We start from the raw sequence: 25272 nt of genomic DNA, 5'->3' as shown, positions 1-25272 counted from the left end.
GGGAGGAAACGCCCAAGGAAACTCTGCTGCTCCCAAGCCTCTTTATGAAAAAGACCATGGTTGTCTGCACCTAGAGCTGAAGCTTGAGGGCAGGATTTCCCATTTCCTGGAGTGATGGGTTGCTTTGAACATGGACCAGTGGGTCAGGGAGGCAGTTAATCCGTGATACTCCCTTGAGTTACAGGTGCCAGCCCATCCATTTTTCCTCCAGTCCCATATCTTGAATGACCCTATAAAGCGCAATCTAATACAGAAAGATTTCTGACCTGCTGGATATGGGAATAATAGCCTTCCCTCTGAAGAGAGATCCTTGGGATTCTACTCAATCTTCTTTATTGTTCAGAAGTATACAGGAGGAATTAGAACTATTCTAGATCTCAAAAGATTCAAATGAAGAAAAGAAAGTTCTGGATGGGAACCCTAACTTCTATTGTGTCATCCCTGACCAGGGGGATTTTGTGATTTTACTGGATCTGGTGGATGCATACCTCAACATCTCTATCAGACTGTGCCATCACTGGTTCCTAAGGTTTGGATATCCGTATCCGATGCTTCCATTCAGCTTGTCCTTGGCCCTGAGGGTCTTTACAAAGATGATGTTGGTAATAATACCAAGACTCGGGCCACAGAGGATTCATCTGTACTGCTTCCTGATGACCTCTTAATCAGAGCTCCATCCCCAAAAAAGGCACACAGAGCTACGTCCCCAACTTTGAATCTCATGTAGATGCATGGCTTTATTATCCACCCAGATAACTCTCTTGGGAGTGGACATAGATTTATTCATACAATTGAGGGGTCTATCTCTAAAGAGGTTCCAGAGGGTTAAAGATCTCCTCTTGTCATTTTGGAACTGCAAGAGGCCCACTATTGCACTGATCTTCAACTGCTAGGCCTCCTAGTTTCATGCATACAGATGGTTCCATGGATGCAACCATACATCAGATACTTTTGAGGCTCCATCTTAAAGGTATGGAATTACTCTTTGGAATGTGTGAAAGATAAGAGAGGGTTCTGGCCCAGGTGATCAATTCCTTAAAATGGTGGTCAGCCATGGCATTTGTCCTCAAGGGCATGCCCATATGTGTTCCAGAATTTTTGATCCTCACAACTGACACCAGTCTGGAAGGCTGGAGAGCACACCTGGGGTCCCACACAGCTCAAGGCATCTGGAACCTGGAGAAAAGGATCCACAACAGAAATCACCTAAGAACCAAGAGCAGTCAGGCTGTTACTGCAAAGGCTCCAGTCCAGCCTGGAGGGGAACCACATTCTGATTCAGTCAGATAACATGAGCATGGTTGCATATGTAAACAAGGAAGGAACAAGAACCTCAGCACTACACCATGAAGTAATGGAAATCATACGATGAGTGGAGCATTCTCTCCTCACCTTCACATAAAGGGAGACCTGAACAAGGTGGAAGGGCTCTGCAGACACAAGGTGCGCAACTCTGAATCAAGAAGTCTTTGAGTTAATCATCCAATCATTTGGCCTGTCCTCAACTGACCTATTTGCAAACCACATAACTGTTAGAGACCAAAGTACGTCACTAAGGAAGTGGACCCCCAGATCCAGGCAAACAGATGCCCTATCACACAGATGGGCACAAGGCGATCTGTCTGTTTTTTCCATCCTTCCTGTTACATTGCTCTACAGCCAAAATGCTTCTGAAATAAATGTAGTCAAACTTTACTAATTCTGGGTCACTGAGAATGAAAATGATGCTTAAAATTGTTGATTGGCTCTAGTTTTCAAGATATGCTATTGGGTCAGTATATATGACCCTTGACTTGGGAATGGCAGAGGATAAGTGAGTTGTAAAGGGAAGGGATCTCAATTTAAACCAGAAATGACTAAAATACATCTTTGACTGGATCTATGAATAAATCCATGACTGGGTTTGGACAGTATTTGCTTTTTAGGCAAAACAATGAATGATGCAATCTGAAGCTGGTATTGCGTCATACATGATATGAATGGCATCATGTTATTCCTAGAAGTCATGGATGATGCAGTCATAACGAAGCTTACATCACTCTGCTGAACAAATTGCCCCATATCAGCTCTAGAAATCATACAGTGTCATGCTCTCTTATTTGTCTGTGTTTGATTTTGCAAAGGGACACATTTCTGTTTAGCCAAAGTGAGCAGAGATGCCTCGTACTTGTGTGAACAGTGCAGGTAACTTCTGCTATGTTTGTGGTGAAGTGACTTTTGCGTCACAAAAACGCAGTATAGCCACTATGGTTAAGAAAGCCTATCACCTTTATTTTGGCTGCAGAATTGGAGATCAGAACAAGAGGTGGGCCCCACACATATGCTGCAACACTTGTGCAACAAATCTTCGCCAGTGGTTGAACAGGAAAAGGAAATCTATGCCTTTTGCAGTGCCAATGATTTGGAGAGAGCTAACAGATCATACCAGCAATTGTTACTTCTGCATGGTGCCTCCAGTTGGGAAAGGTGTGTCAAAGAAGAAAAAGTGGACTGTGCATTATCTAAACATTCCATCAGCTATACGCCCAGTACCTCACGGAGGACTGCCGGTTCCTGATGCACCAGAATCATTTTCACTTGAGTCAGATGAAACTTCTGGTCCTGAACCATCAATGTCACAGGACCCACATTTTCTTCCATCCTCCTCCTCTGAACCACACCTCATAACACAAGGTGAACTGAATGACCTTGTCAGGGATTTGGAACTACCTAAGAGTAAGGCAGAGCTGTTGGGCTCCAGACTACAGCAGTGGAATCTCCTGGCAGGTGATGTTAGGGTTTCCATGTTCTGTGACCGTCAAAAGGATCTTGTCCCATTCTTCTTCATGGAAGGTGATCTTGTAGCCTGCAACAACATCTATGGTGTGATGGCAGCCCTCAACATCGTTCACGATCCAGATGAGTGGAGACTTCATTAATTCATCCAAGACGAGTCTTAAAGCTGTTTTACTGCATAATGGCAATGTTTGGCCATCAATTCCAGTTGGTCATGCAGTCCATATGAAGGAAACCTATGACAACATGAAACAACTTTTGAGGTGCATAAACTATGACCAACATCAGTGGCAGCTTTGTGGTGCTGTGAAGGTTGTTGCTCTCTTGCTTCGTCTGCAGACTGGATACACAAAGTACTGCTGTTTTCTCTGCGAATGGGATAGTCGTGCAAGAGATTCCCACTACATCAAGAAAGATTGGCCACTCTGACAGTCATTGGAGCCTGGGAGGGAAAGTGTTCAGCATCCACCACTTGTTGAATCAAGGAAGATTTTGTTACCACCCTTACGCATCAAGCTGGGTCTGATGAAGAACTTTGTCAAGGCCATTGACAAAACACCAGCAGCTTTCAAGTACCTCCGTGGAAAATTTCCAAGGTTAAGAGAAGCTAAGATAAAGGAAGGTGTCTTTGTTGGTCCTCAGATTCGTGAACTTCTTCGAGATGATGCATTTGACCATGCAATGCGTGTCAAGGAAAAGACGGCATGGAAAGCCTTCCAGTTAGTGGCAATAAATTTTCTCTGAAACAACAAGGCAGACAACTACAGGTTGTTGGTGGAAAACCTCCTCAAGGCATACAAAAGGCTGGGCTGCAACATGTCACTAAAGATACATTTTTTGCACGGTCATCTAGTTTTTTTTCCACCGAACTGTGGAGCAGTGAGTGACGAGCATGGCAAGTGATTTCACCAGGACATTACAACAATGGAGAAACGCTATCAGGGCAAATGGAGCCCATCAATGCTTGCAGACTATTGCTGGACAGTGACAAGAGATGCTCCATTTAATGAATACAAGAGACAAGCCAAGAAGTGCCAAATAGACACTGAATAGGACTAAACTTTTGCCTTTTGTTTCATAATCAGTTTTATTTATATAACCCTTTTGCTGATTTTGAAAGTGTTACATAAACAGGACAGGTGAAATATGTAAAGCAACCATAAACACATGAAAAGACCTAGGTTTACAATTTATGATTAAAATTCTATCTACACAATATACATAGACATAAAATTTAAAAACGTAAATATCTTAGAAATAGAAGCAAATCAGTTGTTTTAATTGTCATATTTGAATTCAGCACATCAAATTACATAATAAATAGCACATTTTATCTCTGAAGCAGACGACTTCTCAAAAATTGTAGACCAGTGTTATTAGGGAAGGTGGTCCAGAAAATAAAACTAGAACAGACTACAGTAACATGGATGACACTGCGTTGCCTGAGGACACCCTGATTTTTGGACGTAATAGAGCTGAAATTGGGACTGCCATTGCAGCTCCCGAAGATTTAGGACATCTCATAAGGTCTTCTGCTTCATCTATACATGAACTGGCTGCATCTAATAGCCTGCCTAACAGAAGAGAAGTGCAGTATTGTTGGTCTATCCTCCAAAGTCATTACTCTTCTAGAAGAAAGAAGTGTTCTATCTGCCTTGAAAGCGTACTCCTTTATCTGGTCCAAGTTTTGCAAATGGTGACAGGAGCACAAAGCAAATCTTAGAAATCCAGGAATTCCATCTACCTTGGATTTTTCTCTAATAAGGCTTCAGCAGAGATCTCCAGCCCAGCACCATTGAATGTCAGGTGTCTGCGTTTTTTGTTCATCCAAACTTGCTTTCTAATAGCCATCACATCCTCCAGATGAGTGTCAGAGCTGGCAACATGCTCGATGCAGGAACCTTTAGTGTGTGTTTCATAAGAACAAAGTGGTGTTCAGAACTCTAGAATCATTTATCCTGAAGATGAACTCTTCTTTCCACAGTTCTCAAGAGATGGTTCTTCCTTCCTTCTGTCCAAGGCCACAGCATTCCACTGAGGAGAGGTGGCACATCTCTGATGCCAGAAGGGCTCTGAAAATTTACCTCAGAGTCCACAAGGAAATTGGGGGCCCCGTTTGTATCCTTCCATTTAAAATGCCAAGGAATCAGAACTTCCAAATCCTCTACTGCGAGATGGATTAGACCATTCACTGTGAAAGAGTACAAGGCATTGGAGATTCCAGTTCCAGAATGTGTCAGGGCACACTCCATGTGATCCCTGGAGACCTCTTGAGCAGAAAGAGCTAATGCATCCACTGTGGAAATTTTGTAAGGTGGTCACCTGGGCAAATGCTACCATTTTTTGTCAAAACACTACAAGGTGGACTTCCTGTTCTCTGCAGAGGTATCCTTTTGGCAGGAAGGTACTGCAGGTAGTGACCTGGAAATTGTTTTGCCTTTGGAGCAAATATTCTAGATGGGGAGGGATGCTGTTTTTCCTTTCCTTTCTGATCTTTTCTATAACACTCTCTACATCTGCTTGCTACTTCCCATTGGTCAAGAATTGTGGGAGATGCTGGGCTGCAGAATGGAAAATTTCTTACTGATTTCCTTTCTGATAGCAGTCTCTCCCACAATTCTACCCACCCCTGGATGGCTCATGAGTATAAAGTGAAATTGTTACCATGAGATCATCTTCCTTGGTCTAATGTACGTTACTTTATCTCTAGAATATTTGTTAATGATAGGCAAGTTTTACAGTGTGAGAATAAATCTCCTGGAAGCAAGCAGGAGTTGAAGGGACATGGCCAGACTGTGCAGCTCCAAAATGCTGATCCGCCTGCAGGAGCTGCAGAGAGAGGAAAGCAGCCCCGATATTAAGAACTGTGGGCGATGCTGCTAACAAAAGAAATTATTCGTAAGAAATTTTCCGTTTGTCACTTTGAGGCACAAGCAGGTGAGCCTTGTTTTGAGACCAACTGCCAGTGCCTTAGTATCTGTATTCCTTTGAGTGGCAAATTAAGAACTTTCCCAATTCTAAGGACTGGTCACTTAGGAGACCTGGCTTACACCAATTTAACAAAACCTGTTTTAAAACATGGTTTTTGTTCAGTGCAAATCTGTGTGGCCACCCTTACTTCATAATAAGTGGCTAAAATTGATTTGTCCAACCTTAGGTGAACTAACTTTAGCCACTTTTATTTTATTCTGAAGTGCCCACGCAGACTTGTGCCAAAATAACTAAATCTCTTTTTAATGTGCATTTCTTTATTTTCATACAAGTTTGTGTAGATCAGCACTTAGTATAATAGATTCTCAAACATAGTCATGATAGAGCAAGACCATAAAAAAAGGTAGAAAATCTTGCTCTGCTCCCTACAGCTGAGGGAATTGCAGGCAGGTGAGTATAAATTCAGTCAGATGAGATCCTCAAAGACACACAACTACAGGTATTGACCAGTTTTTTTCCTTTTTGAAGGTAAAAAGCAGTGTCTTAAATACATAGTCTTCAATCATGGAGGGTCAAAATTGTTCAAGATAGTTTCATATACCCACAACAATATGAAAAATACCAAATCCTTGTTCAAAACAGGAGATGGCAGAGAAAAGGGGGAATATTGAACAGACTAGGAACAGCCACAACAGCTTTCTTCTAGGATTGTTCAAAAGACCATCTATGTAAAAAATATGATTTACGGGATCAGGATCAATTTCTTCCAAACAAGTCTCCTCCCTCCCTCTCTTCCTTCATATTCTCAATCCCCAGTAGCTTGGAACTCAGCACCTTCATGTTATTACTGGTATTTGAGCTGTTTAATGGAAACCTGTTAACATTATGAAATTATAAAATGTTTTGTTTTTTTCTTATAGGAAGAAATCTACTTCATCTTAACCTAATTCAGTCCTGCTAATCTGCTAATATTGTAGATTGAAAGATTTTGCTGTTGCCAGGATATCCTGTAATGGGCAAGGAGCCACAGAGAATACAAATCGTTTTGTTTTCTTAACCTTTTTAAAACTTTTGTTAACAGGTAAGAAACATTCCTATTACATTTCATCTATGGGGACAACTTCTCTCCCTCCTCCCCTCCTGCCACCATAAGGCATCGGTTTAAACATTTGGTGGTTCCTAAGTGCTTTAGTCTGTCATCTTTTCTTTCTCCCTGATACCTCTCCCCGTCAGAAAGGCTTACTTACATTATTTTTGTAGGACTCAACTGTTTTCCTTTAGCTGGTTTTCCCTTTTTGCAGTTTCTCTTCTGTAGCCAAGTCCTTCCTTCCTTTCCTTTGCAGCTTTCTTCGAGTCGTCATTTTTCTCTTTCTTCCTAGCTGGCTGTTTTCCTTTGTATCCTATACCACTGTCACCACTACCACATCTGGATGACCCCATCCACGTTGTCACAAATGTAGCATTGTGATGACCTTACTATTCGTTTTACAATGGATATTTTAAACTATTGGGGTTTGTGCTAGGAAGTTTCACAGTTGCCACTGGTATCTGGCATGGGGTACCAAGACTGTTAATGCAGATTCAGTTTGTTTACTCTGTTTTGTTGTGGTCCTCCCCCCCCACCCCAATTGTGAGGTATTTGTTTTAAACTAAGCCAGGCATAGTGCTCAAGTTTTGGGGAAATTTGGGGACTTCAGGAAGGTCATTTGAATCTCTTTCAAAGCAGTGACTGGGGGAGAAGGAAGGAATTTTACCATCTTTTGGTCCAGTAGTGTAGGGAGCGCCAGTAAATCTATATTTTTAAACAGACCATTTTAAAAAGTCAGTTGTTCTTTGACTTCATTTGAGAACACAAGGCCCACGTTTCAGTACTGTGTAATCAAATCCTTTACTAGTTCTTTTGCTATTGGTTCTATCACAGAAGAAATGGTAGCTATCCAGCATTCACAGCATCCATTCTCTGTGTGCTGGAAGAAATCGTTTCTGAACAAACGTGTTCATGGATTGATGCACACTTTTGTGGACAACACTCTTCCATCAGAGGGTCTAGCTATCAACATATGAAATAATAGTGATATTCCAGTCTACTTCGGCATCTGAATTCACTTTTTGCAGCAACCTGTACACACACTGAACTGAGACTACTGACAAATTGTAAAATTACTTAGACTGCATAGCTAAGCACCTTGCACACCTCTAAAACATAAATGAACAGTCTGCTTAGCAGAAGGCACTGTGATACTTTATTCCCATTAGTAGACTATATTATTGTATTAGTTGGTGGGAAAGCAAAAATGTTCTAAACCTTGCAAATAGCGTTTCTTAATTTCTCATAGCATTTCTCATATTTTTTTATTGCTACTAGTGAATCAGCCATGTTCACATCTGGAGTGGGTGATTCAGTTTTTATTTACACTTGTGTTTAAATTAAGAGTCCAGACTAATTCAGCATCTTTGCCAGTAGCTTTGAAGATACTGGGGTGGAGTGGGGGGATTAGCAAAGAGACATTTGATTCTTTTGTCTCAAAACTCGTAAATTCATTGATAACATAGTAATAGTGAAGACAAGCTAGATTATTACAACTTGTTATGTAATCTAAATATCCAATACTTTTGTTAGTAAATATTAACTAGTTTGGACTGTGTTTGTATACTTATTAGGTCAGAGCAGTGTATATTTGGGGGATTCAGCAATAAGTCTTAATGAGGGTCTGTATACACTTATACAGAGTTGTGATCTAGCTAGCAGATCAGCTGCTGTTCAACTGGGAAAATACATACTCACTCATATTAGGAAGTAACCACGTTTTTTCTAAGCAACCTGTTGAATATTCCACGAACATAGCAGGACAGAGCAAGAGTGTCTTCTTTTAAGACATTCAACCATATATCTGTGGAATGTGCCTGTTCTGTCTTTTTAGCATTTTTAGTAGAGGCATATTTTCCTAGTTCGGTCTGAACGATGGAGCCAAATAGGAGTTTTTCATTCTCAATTTGCTTAAGAGCAGCTAGGTACATTTTAAGGGGAAAGCTTTTGAGTGCAGAAATTATGCAGTTAAAGATGAGATGTATGATAAATTGTGATTAAAGGTCAAACTTAAGAGACAGTTCAGTCAACAAAACTAATAAAAGCTTCACAATGTGGGACTAGAAAACGCTTCGCCTACATAACCAAAGGCAGCTCTGGAATCATAAGGATTTTGGACTCCGCTGGAAAGAAGATGCAGTACTTTCACTTGATTATATCCAATATTTTAACACTGCAACCAGAGCAGTACACTTGAATATGTATTAACCACTTTGTGTGAAGCAGAACATATCCTGTGGTTTCCTAGAATGCAAAGAGCTTGAACTCTTTTTCATCATAGTAACAGAAAATAGCATGTTCTTTTTATCACCTCGCTTCTGTGTACCCAAAAAGATTGAACTATAAAAACTCCACTATACATGTCTATTTTTCTTAAGGTACAAGTTACATTTATTTGCTAAGAATGAAGGACTCCTGAACACATTGTAAATCAGTACAGCTGTATCTTGGAATTTGAAACAGTAGCTATGGTTTTAATATTGAATAATACTTTAGGAGTCTTACTCTAGGATCCTCACTATTTTTTTTCCTGTTCTGTAGAATGTAACAGAGGAGAAAATGTAATCATTTTAATTTGAGAAGCATAATATAAAAATTGACCATAGCATTGCTTTCTTTTATGTAAAAAAAGAAAAATTGTTTAAAAAAATCATACTAAGGCTTCTGGGTAAGTAATTTTTCAATCACTTAAGAAATTTGGACGAAAAGCAAGGAAATGAATAGCTTCAGTCAACATCTGTACCAGGGGTGGGCAGACTATGGCCTGTGGGCCAGATCTGGGCCACCAGCCGTTTTAATCCAGTCCTTGAGCTTCTGCTGGGGAATGGGGTCTGGGGCTTGCCCTGCTCCGGCGCTCCAGCCGGGGAGCACGGTTGGAGGCTGCTCCACATGGCTCCTGAAGCAGCGGACATGGTCCCTCTCTGGCTCCTACGCGTAGGGGAAGCCAGGGGGCTCTGCTCTGGACGCTGCCCCCACCCTAGGCGCTGCACCCAGAGCTCCCATTGGCCAGGAACTGCAGCCAATGGGACCTGCAGGGGTGGTGCCTGTGGACGGGCCAGCATGCAGAGCCGCCTGGCTGTGCCTCTGCGTAGGAGCCGGAGAAGGGACATGCTACTGCTTTTGGGAGTCGCTTGAGGTAAGCGCCGCCCCGAGCCTGCACCCCTGAGCCTCCCCTGTGCCCCAACCCCCTGCCCCAGTCCTGACCCCCCCCATCTGCCCTCCTAACCCCTCGGTCCAAGCCCAGAGCACCCTCCTGCACCCCAAACTCCTCATCCCCAGCTCAGAGCCCTCACCCCCAGCCCAGAGCCCCCTCCCGCACTCTGCACTCCTCATGTCTGGCTCCACCCCAGAGCCCGCACCCCAACCAGACCACTTACCCCCTCCTGCACCCCAACCCCAATTTTCTGAGCATTCATGGCCCGCCATACAATTTCTATTCCCAGATGTGGCCCTCCGGCCAAAAAGTTTGCCCACCTCTGTGCTACACCTATCAAGTATAATGAAGTGCATACTTCAGGGGTCAGAATTGTGTTGTGATGAACGAAAGCTTATGCTCAAATAAATTTTAGTCTCTAAAGTGCCACAAGTACTCCTGTTGTTTTTACTTGGATTTTGGTTGTCGGTATTTCCATTTAAAGGATAGTTAACTGTGAAATTCAGTTACTTAAGATAGCAATGATTTCTTTACCAAAAATTCTGTTTCTTGAATGTAAAATAATCTGTATGTATGGACTTGAAAAGTTATGGAGTTTTGAGTTTTGTAGTCAGTTGACATTCATGAAAGAGTAGCATTTATTTTTGGGTCATAGTTTAATTTAGTGGTGACTTGTGAGAATATGCATTTCTAAATGCATTGTTAATGTTTGTGGGAGTTGTAACTGGTAATCAACAATTCACTTTTTGTTTGTGTTTAAGTATGGTGAGTAAGTACATGTCGTCATCTAATGGCCTTAACTGGTGATTCAAATAAAGTTTGATTGGATTTTTTGGAAGCTTCTGGTAGCCTTTGCATCGAACTTTTTTTGCATCTTGGGTGACCCATACTTATGTTTAAAGGTGTGATGGGCACTGGCCAAAATACAATAAATGCTGGAAACCAGTAGCCATATTTACCCTAGTGATCTCAAAATTGCTATAGGGGAGTGGAGAATCTGTCAGTGAAAATGTACTGCTTATAGACAGCATTACCCCAATGTCCTTACTGAAAAAAATTGGTAATTAGTGGCAGTTGTAGAATGTATTCTCTGGCTTTTTCTTGTCAGCTTTACTAATAAGCATTTATCTAATTTTCAAATAATATCCATTAAAAATCTGATTATGCTTTTAAAAATTCTCACAAGCCAGTTCAAAACATATCTGCTTAATAAGCATTTATGAAGCATTTATCACTGTGCTATCTAATTACTGTTAATGGATTTTAAATACAGTGAGGCTGCCCAGCATTAGTGAATAAAATCTACTTGTGGAGAACCATTGGGCTGGCAAAGGGACATAAACATTTAAAACTTCGAAAAGGAGCTACTTTATACATCTCTCTAACTTAGTATATTCAGAAATGTCAGTTCAAATTCTAGTTGATGAAAACCCCTGAGGATTTTTTTTGGGGGTGGGGGGTAATGGGAGAGGGGGAGAACTTTCTTTACAATAGGACACAGATTGTAACCTTAACCCTGTAAAAGCTACTGCATCTCCAGAATATCATGCAACCTTCTTTAGGTATGCAGTAGTGGAGTTCCTCTCCTCTTAACTTCCATGGCCTCTTCTGTCCCTCCTGTGGGCTGTTTGAAAGTTATCTGCACTCTGCTAAGCTAGCAGTCATGTTTTCCTCAACTAGTTGATCTGCAAGGAGGGTAAGAACCTGAGGCTGCCCTGAGCTAGAGATAGTGATTCTTTAGTCTATGGGTTAGGGTCTGTCATTAGTAGTAAGTTCCAGTGTCTAGCGTGACTGGTGACAGGTTGTTTCATGCACACTTGCATGTGTATAGGAGGTGGGGAGGAATTTGTATGATATCTTGTACCATAAGATAAGTAGTTGTGTGATCATACAAGACCATTGTAATGCATATATATTATTGTTGAATGTGCAATCATAGTTTTCACACTTCCTGACTCATGAATGTGTAGCCATGCAACTTTTTAATACAGCTTTCTGTATGGTCAGTCCTACTCTTCTAAAAATTCCAATTTTTTTATGGGATTATGGGATCTCTGGCTAGAGAGTTGAAATAGTTTCCTTCTCACCTTGGTTGATCTGAGATGGGGCCTTCTGTGGAGACCCATCTTGTTCAGTCCTGATGTGCTAGGCTGTGTAGTTAACATGCACATCTTATCTCCATGTTAAATGCGGATTTTTAAAAAGAGATCCTATCAAGTTAGCAGATGCAGGACATAGAGTAGTCTCTGTCTGTCGAACCCTTTTAGGTTTCAGTGTTTCCTATTCAAGAGAATGTCTGTGTCTGTCTGTCTGTCTCTCTCTCTCTGGCCTTTAGTTACTCAGAAAAATGAAGTGGCCAATCATGCTTTGCACTTGTATAGGAGACTTCAATGCACTTTCAAATTTAGGTAAGCATTACTGACTTTTACAGCAGACCTAATTAGAGATTTGAATAAAATTGCCTGAGAGGCACCAGTCTAGTACTTGAGACATGGGCCTACTACTTGAGATTGGGGTTCTATTCCCAGTTCTGCCACAGACTTACTCCCTTTGTCAAGACACTGCAAAACTTGAGAGGAGCCATTTTTGTCTTAAAATGCTCACCTTATTCAAAGCTTTTGTTGAAAAGGAATGTGTTCTGAATCTTAAACATTTGCAAGTATGAGGATATTTTATTTTTTAGAGGATCAAAATCAGCCAACTACGGGAAGGCTTCCATCTAACATTAATAAACCGCACACATCTGCCACACCTGGTCCTATAACTCCAAAACATGGGTGGCTATCTCTTGAAGTGAAAGAAAATCTTTGGCTCTTGCGTCCTTTCTAAGCTTCTACCACCCAATGGAAGGTAACATACTGATGCACGTAGTTACCAATCTTGCTCCCACTGAAGACCATGGCAAACTCTCATTGACCACACAGGGAGCAAGACAGAGCCGCAAACCACTCTCAGTAAAAATTATTAACTTTGCCTGATTGCAATACCCTTTCTTCAGCTACAACAGGCATGTGAATTTTCAAGGAGACTCTGCTGTATGGAATGTTTGAAGGGATAATTGCTTTGCTAAAGGGAAGCAAATAAACATCAGCAAGTTAAAATTTCAAACCAGCCTAACTTCTTAATGATCTATAATTCAGATAGTGACACTTTCTTCGCAGTTTGTAGGTACTGTCTCTCTTCCTTTCAGAGTAAATTGGGCAATTTCCTGGCCAAACCAATTTTGGAAGTTAAGTTGGTTGAAATCTTTACTAGTAGAGAAGCTGTAGCTTCTTCAAACATTTGATTCCAGTTCATTTGGGATTTTGAACTACGTTATTTTGCACTAACTTGGTCTGTTTTTAAAAAAAGTGAGTTAAGAGAACTTCTGAAAAACACACACTACAAGTTTATGGTGACACATAGGCATCTTATTGGGCTTGTGTATGTAGTCTGTCTGAAAAGAGACAACAAACAAAGCTAACTAGCGAAATGTTATAGGCGATGTTAATCATGCTCTAAGAGCTATTTTGCCAGCTGTCGACTTCCATGGTATTCATTTTTTTTTTAAAAACCTTCTCAATTCTAAGAGTGACTTTTATAAAGTTATCCTGAAGCAGTTGCTTGTGTTGATACTTACTTTTGAGCATGCTTCATGTTTAAAGTCTCAAATTTTGCATCTTGAATTGAAAGCAACAAACATGTTTTCAGGAGCTCTCACTGATACTGAGAGCAACTTTGAGTACAAATTGGGCTTTGGAGATGGTTGAAAATCTAAAGAGCAAGCTATAATGAATGGCTCTCTTTGGGCTGTGGATGTATTGGGCCTAATTCTACTCCTATTGCGGTCAATGGGAGTAGGATTGTGTAATCATACATGAAAGTTCCCCTTTAAAGAATAGGAATCTTTGGTGGGGGAGGAGGTAGAAGAAAACTGTCAGTAGAGATGGACTTGTCATTTGCCTGTTTTTCGAAGTTGCTGTGCTCATTTGGAACTGCTCTAAGTCCTCTAGGTAACTGCCAATCATAGTTTTAAGAAAGTTCTCTTCTCTTCAGGGTTCCTGGACTTCCCCTTTGGCACATTTTACGGTGTTTATTTTTCCTTATTCCAAGGGACCTGGGCTCCTGTTGGAAAGTGATGGAATAATCTCTGCTCAGCACCTGCCATGTTGAGGGAGCACCCCTAACACAGCTTGCCTGGGAGACAGTTTGTGAAATAACGCAGTAACATGTTTGCAGTAGTATGCCTTTTCTCTTATTATCCATTGTTAAATTATTTTCAATTAAATTATTGAAACAGATTTTGAAAGGAGGCTTGGGTGAGTGTCTCTTTGTCAGTCATTGCAGAGGGATTTATGCCTGGCATTCTTAACACTAATAGCTGCTACTTGCAAAGCTCCAACTTGTATTAATTATGGGGGGGGGGGTATGGGTAGTTGATCCTATGTAATGGGATTGAAATATACATTTGCTGCTGGGTCAACAATACACCTGTTATATTTGTCCATAATAAATGGTTGCAGAGCTGTAACAACAAATAAGCCAATGTTTTTGAAAACAATTATGTAATAAACTTAAGTCAAATTACAAGCTAACCCATCTATTGTAAATAAAATCAAATGTATGGATTCTGACTACTCTTGTAAACTTACTAATTTAACTGGTAGGTAAGATTGTTCTTCTGTCTAATTGATTCTTAACATCTTCTCTGTACTTGCTTTTTTAATTCTTGCATGGGGTCTCAGATGATTCAAAATGATAGTATATGTTAAATTAAAACTTTCATTTACTGCTTTCCCGTGTCAGTTTCAATGACCCCAGTAAATTTTTTTTAACCAGGAAACAAAAGTTTAATTTTTTGTTGGATGCTGTAAACATTCTTAAGATTAATATGGGGTGTTTAAGAGAGATTTGCATGTTACACTGGAAAACAATATTGCCCTGGCTAAATATATTTAAAATAGGCATGGTGTACACACAAAACCTTATTGTAACGTAATTTAGTAGTAACAATACCTAATGACCCTGTTATGCTAGGTGTTGTAAAAAATATTTGCCTTGATATATAGATATATATACTGTGATGCTGAACTCTGACACTTTGTGTCAGCTAGACTTGATTTACATGCTAAATCCTTAACTTTTTTCCAGAAGTTACTATATATACAGATTTTATTTGTAAGTAAATTGACTGCATTCTAGGTATTGTGGATGAAATGTGTAATTTAAATTTTTTGTAGGCTCTATTAGGCGCATGTCTGACAAATGTATAATATACAGTTTGGGTTTGTTGCCTGTGCACTCTAAAACTGATTTTGAATACCAAAAAGTACAGCTCACAGGACACTTCTGCTAAAGTATACGTGTCTCTGTATGGTTTCAGAGTGGTAGCTGTTAGTCTGTATCAGCAAAAAACAATGAGTCCTTGTGGCACCTTAGAGACTAACAGATTTATTTGGACATTAGCTTTCATGGGCTAGTGGAAAATACAGGAGCAGGTATAAATACATGAAAAGATGTGAATTGTTTTACCAAGTGTGAGGTTAGTCTAACGAGACAGTTGAATTGACAGCAGGATACCAAGGGAGGAAAAATAACTTTTTAAGTGGTAATGAGAGTGGCCATTTCAGACAGTTGACAAGAAGGTGTGAGTAATAGTAGGGGGAAATTAGGTTTAGGTTTTGTAATGACCCAACCACTCCCAGTCTTGATTCAGGCCTAATCTGATGGAGTCTAGTTTGCAAATTAATTCCAGTTCTGCAGTTTCACTTTGGGAGTCTGTGTTTTTGAAGTTTTTTTGTTGGTCTGACCTAAAAGTGGCAATTCTTCAACAAAAACTTGAAATACAGAACTGGAATTAATTTGCAGACTGGACACCATCCGATTAGGCCTGAATAAAGACTGGGAGTGGTTTGGGTCATTACAAAACCTAAACTTAATTTCCCCCTATTGTTACTCACACCACCTTGTCAACTGTCTGAAATGGCCACTCTCATTATCCTATCCTATCTCCTAGAACTGGAAGGGACCTTAAAAGGTCATAGAGTCCAGCCCCCTGCCTTCAGTAGCAGGACCAAGTACTGATTTTGCCCCAGATTCCCTAAGTGGCCCCCTCAAGGATTGAACTCACAACCCTGGGTTTAGCAGGCCAATGCTCAAACCACTGAGCTATCCCTCCCCCCATCTGTGCAACAAGCCTGAGTTCTGGCTGGAGCACCTATGAAAAATTCTTGCTGTCAACAAGAATTCCTTCTGTAGCCTCCTAGGGAGTATGTGTGTGTGCCAGAGCATTAGCTCTGCCAGTCTTAGGCAGTATTGGGGGAAGTTTCTGGCACCTTCCTCTGTCCAAAAAAGAGCCCTGTCAGCTGCTCAGCAGGCGGTCTGAATCTGACCCTTACTGAAGATTGTGATTGAAATGGGGCATAAGCAACTGGACCAATGAACAAAACCCCTGTTTTTATACAAATATACCTAACAGAGTACAAGAGAAATAAAAAAAATTAGGAACAGAGTTAACTTTTTCTTTCGCACAGCATTAACATGTCATGTCCTTGTAGAATCTTCAAATTCTGGATCTAGCTAATTTTTTTGAAGAGTTAAAACATTGGCTTATCATTCAGCACTTGTAAATTACAGTAAAATCCCCCAGCTATAGTCCATGCAGAATCTTTCAGCATCTGATAATGTCTTGTTCAAGCTTTAGAGGTGTCTTTATTATGCATTCAGGTTCTTTTGGGGTTTAGAGGCTATAAAATGGATATAATGAAGTTCATGGCTTTTTGTTGGGGAGAACTACAAGTTATTAACTGTTAAAATAAATTAGTAAATTAACACTCTACATATGCTTTTCTTCTTGTCCAGACCAGCATGTTTTGGAAATTTGATCTCCATTCGTCATCCCACATAGACACACTTCTAGAAAGAGAAGATGTAACGCTGAAGGAATTGATGGACGAGGAGGATGTTTTGCAGGAATGCAAAGCTCAGAATCGCAAACTTATAGAGTTTCTGTTGAAATCAGAATGTCTGGAAGATTTAGTTTCATTTATTATAGAAGAACCACCTCAAGACATGGATGAGAAGATCAGATACAAGTAGGAAAACGCTACTTATCTGTGAGATTGGGGAGGGGTAGAGAGAAGAAAAATCTGTATTTAATTTTTGTAGGCCAGTCTGTAGTGGCACTGGTATGCTCTTAAAGGTTCTGTTTTCTGCTTTATAGTAAGTCTTGCATTTTCAGAGTGTTTTGTGCTACTTAACATCATGACTCCTATTAATGCTTATACATTTAGTATGGTTAAGCTCCCCTCTTCCTCTGAAAACTCCCCCTAAATTAGGGTTACCATACGTCCGGTTTTTCGGCAATCAAACCCCTGTCTGGGGGGAATTGCCAAAAAGCCAAACATGTCCGGGAAAATGCGGGCCGGGCACTTCCCCTCCCGTGGCTGCTCTGCTCCTCCCCTGACTCTTCGGCTCTGTTTAAGAGCCGAGCGCTACGGGCTTTGGGCAGCCCCCATGCCTCCGGACCCTGCGCCGCCGGAGCCCGGTAGGGGAAGTGCCCGGCCGGGGGCGCAGGGTCCGGAGGCATAGGGGTGCCCGAAGCCCAAGCGCTACCGGCTTCATGGTTTGCCAGGCAGCCTCCAGACCCTGCGCCCCCGGCTGGGCGCTTCCCCTCCCGGGCTCCAGCTGCGCTGGGGAAGCGCCGGCCGGGGGCGCAGGGCCTGGGGGCTGCCTGGCAAACCGTGAAGCCGGTAGCGCTCGGGCAGCCCTTTTTGCGTGGCTGGGAGTGGGAGGGAGGAGGGGGCGGAGTTAGGGCGGGGTTGGGGCGGGGAAGGGGCATAGTTGGGGGGTGGGAAATGGGCGGGGCCAGGGCCTGTGGAGAGTCCTCTTTTTTTATTTGTTAAATATGGTAACCCTACAAAAGCAAAACTAGACACAAAGTGTTGGCCTTATAAATTAGAATGTCATGTCTTTCTACCTTTGCCAGGCACACTTGTGTGTGATGGGAACCAGCTATAGTCATAGGCACAGCTTTATTACCAATATATATAAATCAGGGTAACAGTGAATAATCAAGATCTGGTAGTGCACTAGCTGAGCTGGGACTGGCGGGCACCAATGAACCTCATACAGAATCCTGTGACTNTGTAGGTCACAGAGGCCTGGGGGCTGCCTGGCAAACCGTGAAGCCGGTAGCGCTCGGGCAGCCCTTTTCGCGTGGCTGGGAGTGGGAGGGAGGAGGGGGCGGAGTTAGGGCGGGGTTGGAACGGGGAAGGGGTGGGGCTGGGGGTGGGAAATGGGCAGGGCCAAGGCCCTGTGGAGGGTCCTCTTTTTTTATTTGTTAAATATGGTAACCCTACCTAAATTGATTTGGTGCCCAAAAGGTGAAAGGGTCCATTGAAGGGAATATCTCAAGTGACTGTCTAGAAAGCCACACTCCTTGTATCATTAGAAATAGTGATACAAATAGGGATTTGTGAGGAATATACCACCCAATCAAACACTTGTACCCATGTTGTTAATGGCTAGTGAAGATCATTGGGGGTGAATGGTAGAGATTGTATTACCGTTGTAAGGGAATGTGGTTAATCTCTAATTATGAACCTTCAGTGTGGAGATACGAACCTGCAGATGTGGCCAAGAACTGATTTTCATGAGTTTGGCAAAAAAGGGTTCAGACTTTTATTTATATACCTTGCTACAGTTATCCAAGCACTTCTCCGATCTGGCTTAAGCTATTTCAGTGCACTGTACATGGAGCTGCACCTGATGATCACTTAGTTTTCAAGGGCATAATGTGGCTGCCATCTTAATAAGCAGTATTTCAGGCAAAGAGTATGTTACGTCAGGCCTCCATAGTTTGCTGTGGCTTCTAGTTAAGTTTTGGGCAGAGATTCAGGTATGTTTAATTAAAGTAACTGAGATGCTGTCCCACAGCTCTTACTGTGTGATATCCATGCAGTTAAAATAAGTCCATATGCTAACTCTTGGTTTGTTTAAATTTGTTTTTAAAGCACTTAGAGGCATTTTTTAAAAGAAATAAACTTAAGTGAATAAATGCACAGGACTGTGGGTCTGCATACCTTTGTTACTAAAATACTGGAAAATTGTTCTTTGCTATATAGCTACCCAGTGTAAAGTGGATAAAGCCTTATGTTGTTTTGCATGTAGATATTGTGTATGTTGTAGTATTTTAGATTAAACTATCCAAAAACTGTCCGTTTTTTTGTTTCTAACTTGGCATGAGGCAATCTAGTCAACTTGGTAGGGTTTTGTGAGAGATGCTGCTGCCTGTATTAGGGAGACTTTTAACAAACATATTAAAAACGTTAGAAATATTATTGATCCAAAAATCATCATGCTGACTTTGTGGTCTTCATATGAACTCTGGGAATAAAACAGAGTATCAGGACTATCTGTTCTCTGCTTGCTGACACGTGAATCGATTCCCCCTCCCCCCCTCCCCCAAGACAAAATGGGAAATGGTTTCTGAAGTGGGGAGGTTAGTGCTCAGACAGGAGGGCTAACCAGTAGATATTAAGCTAAAAGCCCACCATATACTATTTGTATTGCTTCTGACTCTCAACTTGTGTGATATCTGTACTGCTGCAGTATAGTGGGGGACTGGAGAAGCCTGATCTCAGAATAAAAGCATAAAACCTTTTTACAGACCAGTAAATTTATATTTAGACTAATTTACCCAACTCTCTGCAAATCAGCAGCCTTACCGTTTTCCATATCTATCCAACAAGCCCACCAAACTGCTTAATTTTGATTCCATATTTTACTGTGTAATATTTGTTTTATAAGCATGAGTGATGGAAGGTGTCCTTTTTTTCTAGGTATCCAAACATATCTTGTGAGCTTCTTACGTCAGATGTCTCGCAGATCAATGATAGACTGGGAGAAGAAGAGTCCTTACTTATGAAACTGTACAGCTTCCTATTAAATGAATCCCCTCTCAACCCTTTATTGGCCAGTTTCTTCAGCAAGGTGCTAAGTATTCTTATCAGCAGAAAACCGGAACAGGTAAATATTTACAAGCTCTTCCGTTTGTAGCATGTGCTTCAATAGCTGCAACATTGAGATGTGCTCCTCTGTAGGGCTTCCATTTTAAAAGGTTGTAGCTGAATCAAGCAACCGGATTCACTTTTCCCATGACAATTGAAAGTTTTCTAGTAGAGATGAACACTTTAAGAATATAACAAAATCTGGGTAACTCACACTGACTTACCTTGTCTTAACTTTGTTTATCAGAACAGCTGTCTGGTCAGAAATGTGTTACTAAGGGGAAGTATTTTCTTCCGCCCACTCCTGAATTGACTGCTTGCTGTCACCATCCCTTAGTTAAAGAGGTTTAATAGTTTTTTTAAGGCCAGAAGGGACAATCATGATCATCTAGTCCTCTTTGTAAAATTCTTGTATAGTGCAACATTTACAAAATATTTGAAAATAACATCTTCAGTTTGTCTTAGTTCAATAAGATTCCTTTTCTGTATATTCAAATCCATCCTCTCCAATATAGCCAATGTCATTAGCACTGCTAGAAATCACCCATTCTGTGTCTTGTTACTTAGTCTCTTGTGCTTAATGATCTGATGATAGCAGCAGTGTATCACTAGTAGTCTGTTTAGGCCTATTCACAGACCACAGATAGAACCTACTTAAATTTTCGCATGGTTCTGATAACTGTAGCTAACTGTTTGAAAAATGCTTTGTGCACTCTGCATTGTACTGTGATGTGTGAAGAGCCATGGCCTATCCATGCTTACCACACTAGTTATTCTTGTATTAGTAGATTCTGGGTAGCTTTTCTATATTGCCTGAGCTGCTATTGCCAGAAAGAGAATTGTTTTTGTGGGTTTTTTGTTTTTTTCCATAGTGCAATGCACTTTTTATTTTCCTCCCAGAAAGAGACCTTGAAAGTGGACTGACTGGATAACCCTATTACTTGTACAAAATTGTGGGTAGCCTCAATTAAACAGGAAATCATGTTAGATGGAGCCCAACTGGATGTAGCTTGGTTCTAATTATAGTAAAGTGTTGGATCAGGGTACAGGAAGGTTGTCCCTGGTGTAGATAAAGTAGTTCTTTTTTTAGTAGTGTGGACAGTACTTTAAAGCTAAACCTGTACATGGTCCATTACTCCAGCATGGTTCATGCTAAATGATGTGGTCTACACTAGATAATGGATCCCTATCGTAAAAAAAATTCCCTGTAAGGTTCTACTTGTAGAATAGATGTGCCTTTTGCCTTCTCTCTGGGCAAAATTTGGGGGTGTAATTCACCACCAGTATAGCTCGGCTGGTGGAAGCTGTAATGTATAGACAGGGCTCAGGGTTTTCCCACCAGGTCATCTAATCATGCCTGAGCTCAGTCTGCACTACAGCTTCCTTTGTTGCTATTACCAGTGGAGTTGGAGCAGTGATGAATTATGCAATTAAATTTGTGGCTGTGTAGACACAGCCACAGTATAGCTTTCAGACCTGTTTTTTTCAGCATGGATGTTTGTGGTTCCAATAGTGTTAAAGTCAGGAGTGGTGGCGGAGAAAAGAGCGTTGCTGCAGGAAATGTGAGGGCTGCAGTACTATCTTACAGCTCACTATTGCTATCACCATTTGTTTAGCTTATTGCTTTGCAGAGGTAAGATGGGCACGACAGCTCTTATAGGGGCCTCTCATCTTACTCATCTCCTTCTCCCCTCCATTTTCTTTTTCTTTTTAAAGCTCTTTGTGTGAAGAGTTCTGTGCGCAAGCAAGAATTTGGTCTAAAGTGGAGCAGACCACAGAACTGTAACTGGTCCCAGCAGCTGGGATCCTCTACCTCTGACTCCTTAAATATCATAGAGAAGCTATCAAGAATAAGTGTCCTCTTTCTCCTGTGATGCCAGGACAATATCCTGTTGCATTGGGGTTCTTTCCTCCTTCCCCTTGTGGTTCAGTACTGTCTGCTCCCCCAACACATACCACATCTCCCTAGGAAAACTTGCTCTTTCCTGACACTCTTCAAGAACAGTTTTGGGTAAAACTATCTGATTATTGTTGGCCTTATGGGTGAAGGAGCATCTCCTTATAAAAATAAAAATACCTATTGATAAATCTCTCTGTGGGTTTCCACAACCGTTATAAAAATTTTGCTGTAGCTAGTGGAACCATATTTTGTGAAGCAATTTTCAAGAACTTAAGTTTTTGGGAAAGGGCAAATTTTGGGACTTAGCTGAAGTAAGTGCCAGACAAATTGAATGACTTCTGATACTGATCTAATGCATTGGATTTCAATGGCTAGATAGCATGCATAGTGGTATCTGGTTACCTGTTAACAGGTGTGAACTAATCTGTTACAAAGTACTCTCACAATGCAGTTCTGTTCATGCTGCTTCCCTTAATGTGTTAAATGCTTTGTTTCAATGCTTGCTTTAATTTTATGAATTGCTTTAGAAACTATCCTCAGCATAAAGGATTCCCATAATCTTCTAACAGTCATGATAACTTAATTTGTGTTTCCACTGAGTGCCAAGTGAGATTTACAGTATTCTTCTCTTATTCAAATTATTGCTCTGGGAAGACTCTAAAGAAATCTACTTATTTGACTCAGCAACACCAAAAAAATCTCCTTGGTCCACATTTCTATTTGTCATACATAACTTCCTAAATTTTGTAGATAAGCCAAATAAAAATAAGAAATGTTTCCACACTTTTCAGTTCCAATGAAAAGTTTTTAAAAAATCCCCTGCAGTGTTTAAAATCCAAATAATGCAGCGCTAAGAATCTGAAAGTGGAATAAGCTTGGTTTTCATTGTCCAAGCTAAATGAAATGCAACAAGTAAATGACTAAATAAAAAAAAGAGAAATAAGGTGTTAATAACACAACTAAAGATCTGCTTGAAATGCTTTAAACTGTTCTTCTTTAGTTTAAAAGGACAGTGTTAAAAAGTCTGCCTAATTTTGGATTGCCCACTCTAGATGGGTGAACATTTTGTTCAGGAATCTCTTCTCCTGCCTTCACCACTCTCAAAACTTGTGAAACAGAACATATTTGAAATACTAATCTACTAGGGGAAATAAAGAAAAAGTACTTGCAGCAAAATGTAAACTTTGTTTTTTTATTATTTCTTCTAGATTGTGGATTTCTTAAAGAAAAAACATGATTTTGTAGACCTCATTATAAAGCACATAGGGACCTCTGCTATTATGGACTTGTTGCTCAGGCTGCTTACTTGTATAGAACCTCCACAGCCCAGGCAAGAAGTATTAAATGTAAGTAAAACTATGACTTGTTATAGTGGTTGGCATGGGTGAACTGTTAGGACCTGTCTGTTACGCTAGTCTAGTTTAACTTCATGTGGTTTAAACGTATATGGTGGCACTGGTGTAAACTCCTGTGTTTAAATAAAAATTGCAAGAGTGACTAATCTTTCACAAGACTTCTCTTCTCCCAGTTTGTTTTTAACATCTGTTTAACTCAGACCCTTGTGTTTTTAAACTGCCTTCTAAAGGTTGGCCTAAACAGTTTGTGGTCATTTTAATTGTTGTTTTTAAACCAATTAGGCCTTGTCTACACTTAAATTCTGCTGGTTTAACTATGCCAATACAGTTAAAGCAGCAAAAACCCTGTTGTAGATGGAGTTCTACTGGTATAGCTAGTGTAGATGAAGTTAAGTTGGTATAGCTTATTTCACTTTATTAAACTGAAATAAGATAGGTCAGTATAATTACATCTACATTAGGGGAGTTTTGCTGGCGTGAAATTAATTTAATTAAAAAAAAAAAAAACACCACTACCAATATAGTTATGCTGGAAAAACAGTGTTAGACCAGGTCATGGTTAAACTGGTGCAAACCCCAAGTGTGGTCACACTTATATCAGTTTAAAACTGTTACTGGTTTAGCTTGTCAGTTTTAAACTGGTATGAGTTTGCACCAGTTTCATTAAGTCAGTCTTCAAACTTCCCTAACTAATTGGTCAGCCTTCAAACTTGCACTGTAAATTGGTCAGGTTCTACTTTTTTATCTCTTGGTGGCCATGCTAAGCAAGGCCCTGCCCTTGATGGCATTTCTCTGATTGGTCAGGTCTGCACTACAAATGTGTGCCAGCATAGTAGTTATCTTGCTCAGGAGTGTGAGATGTGGGTTTTGTGACCCGGTATATCTACACTAGCAACACTTTGCCACTATTATATACTGATATACCAGTACCAGCAAAGCACTTCTGAGACCTGGCCTCTGTTTTGGATGTAACACAATAATAAGGGGAACTTGTATGGGAGAATGGAGGGATTCTGGGAGCCCCTCATGTGTGCAAAGCATTGTTCCTACAGAAGCAACAAAATGTACAACCCTTTATTAATGTTACCTTGATACTCTGAGAAACTATGTATGCTTTTTTTCCTGATGTTGTTCATGTAAAGAAGGCTTTTTTTGAAAGCCTCATATATTGGTGGCGGTGGTTTCTTTGACGTAATTGTTTCTTTGCATCTTTAAAGTTCAGCTTTGGGCCTTTTGTAAAATATAGTTCTGATCTCCATTGTAACTGGAACTGTAGCTTTTTGTATTAGGAAGCCTAATGTTTCAAACATGTGCAAGAGTTAGGATTGCACAACTATGAGATGCAGCGTGACCTGTTTAAAGCCTCAATTAAATACATGGTATCTAGATGTAGTTCCATAGTCTGTAAAACTCTAGGAATTCAGGAATACCGTGAACTTTTTAAATATTATGCTGAGTCGTTCACAACTGTTCATTGTTTCATTGCTCTCATTACCTCTAGTTGCATCAGATCTTCATTGGTTAGCTCTTCTCTTTGTGATTGCAGAAGCTGTGTAACGTCAGCTTCTTCCACCTCATCAAAACCTGCTTTCATGGCCAAGCCAAGGATAACTTTCTTCATAGCGGGGACAACATCTTTAAATCCTGTTAAGTCTTTGCCACGTTCAGGCCACAGCTTTCCCCACACACATTCATGCATGCCTGAGTAACTTCAGCCGAGGACTTACCGATGTTATCGATGCACTTGCGGATGTTATAATCACGCCAAAATTTCCGAATTATAGGCTTGCCTTCCCTTCCCCATCGGTGACTCTGAGCTGGTCAAAAGTACGGTGTAAGACTACCGTTTAAATGCAGCAATGGCACCTTGGTCCGTGGGTTGGATGAGTGATGTGGTGTTAGGTGGCAGAAAGACAACTTTAACGTTTTCACACAGGTCGTCCAGGTTGATTGGATGAGCTGGTGCATTATCAATAAGTAATAAAATCTGGAAATCAAGATGTTCCTTGGCACAGTATTCCTTCCATGCAGGGACGGCATAGAGAGTCAGCCATTCTGAAAAAAACAAGTTATCCATACCG

General features: G+C 40.7%; 1 protein-coding gene across 6 annotated transcripts in view; it reads left to right on the top strand.

The window, feature by feature from the left end:
• Positions 1-25272, top strand: part of PPP6R3 (protein phosphatase 6 regulatory subunit 3) — a 70776-nt gene that overhangs the window by 29884 nt on the left and 15620 nt on the right. For 3 of the 6 annotated variants that reach the window (XM_034770356.1, XM_034770357.1, XM_034770361.1), the window contains exons 2-6: positions 6627-6787; positions 14040-14167; positions 16788-17020; positions 19769-19955; positions 23045-23182. In XM_034770356.1, the coding sequence (XP_034626247.1) occupies positions 14156-14167; positions 16788-17020; positions 19769-19955; positions 23045-23182 (570 nt within the window). In that variant the 5' untranslated portion in view covers positions 6627-6787; positions 14040-14155. The remainder of the gene's footprint in view (positions 1-6626; positions 6788-14039; positions 14168-16787; positions 17021-19768; positions 19956-23044; positions 23183-25272) is intronic. The other 3 variants (XM_034770359.1, XM_034770360.1, XM_034770358.1) reach the window with 2 other exon arrangements.

Source organism: Trachemys scripta, chromosome 4, assembly GCF_013100865.1.
Source record: "Trachemys scripta elegans isolate TJP31775 chromosome 4, CAS_Tse_1.0, whole genome shotgun sequence".
In the NCBI taxonomy this organism is placed as follows: Eukaryota; Metazoa; Chordata; order Testudines; family Emydidae; genus Trachemys; species Trachemys scripta.
Note: the sequence above shows the minus strand (reverse complement) of the source record. Positions and strands in the feature narration are given on the sequence as shown.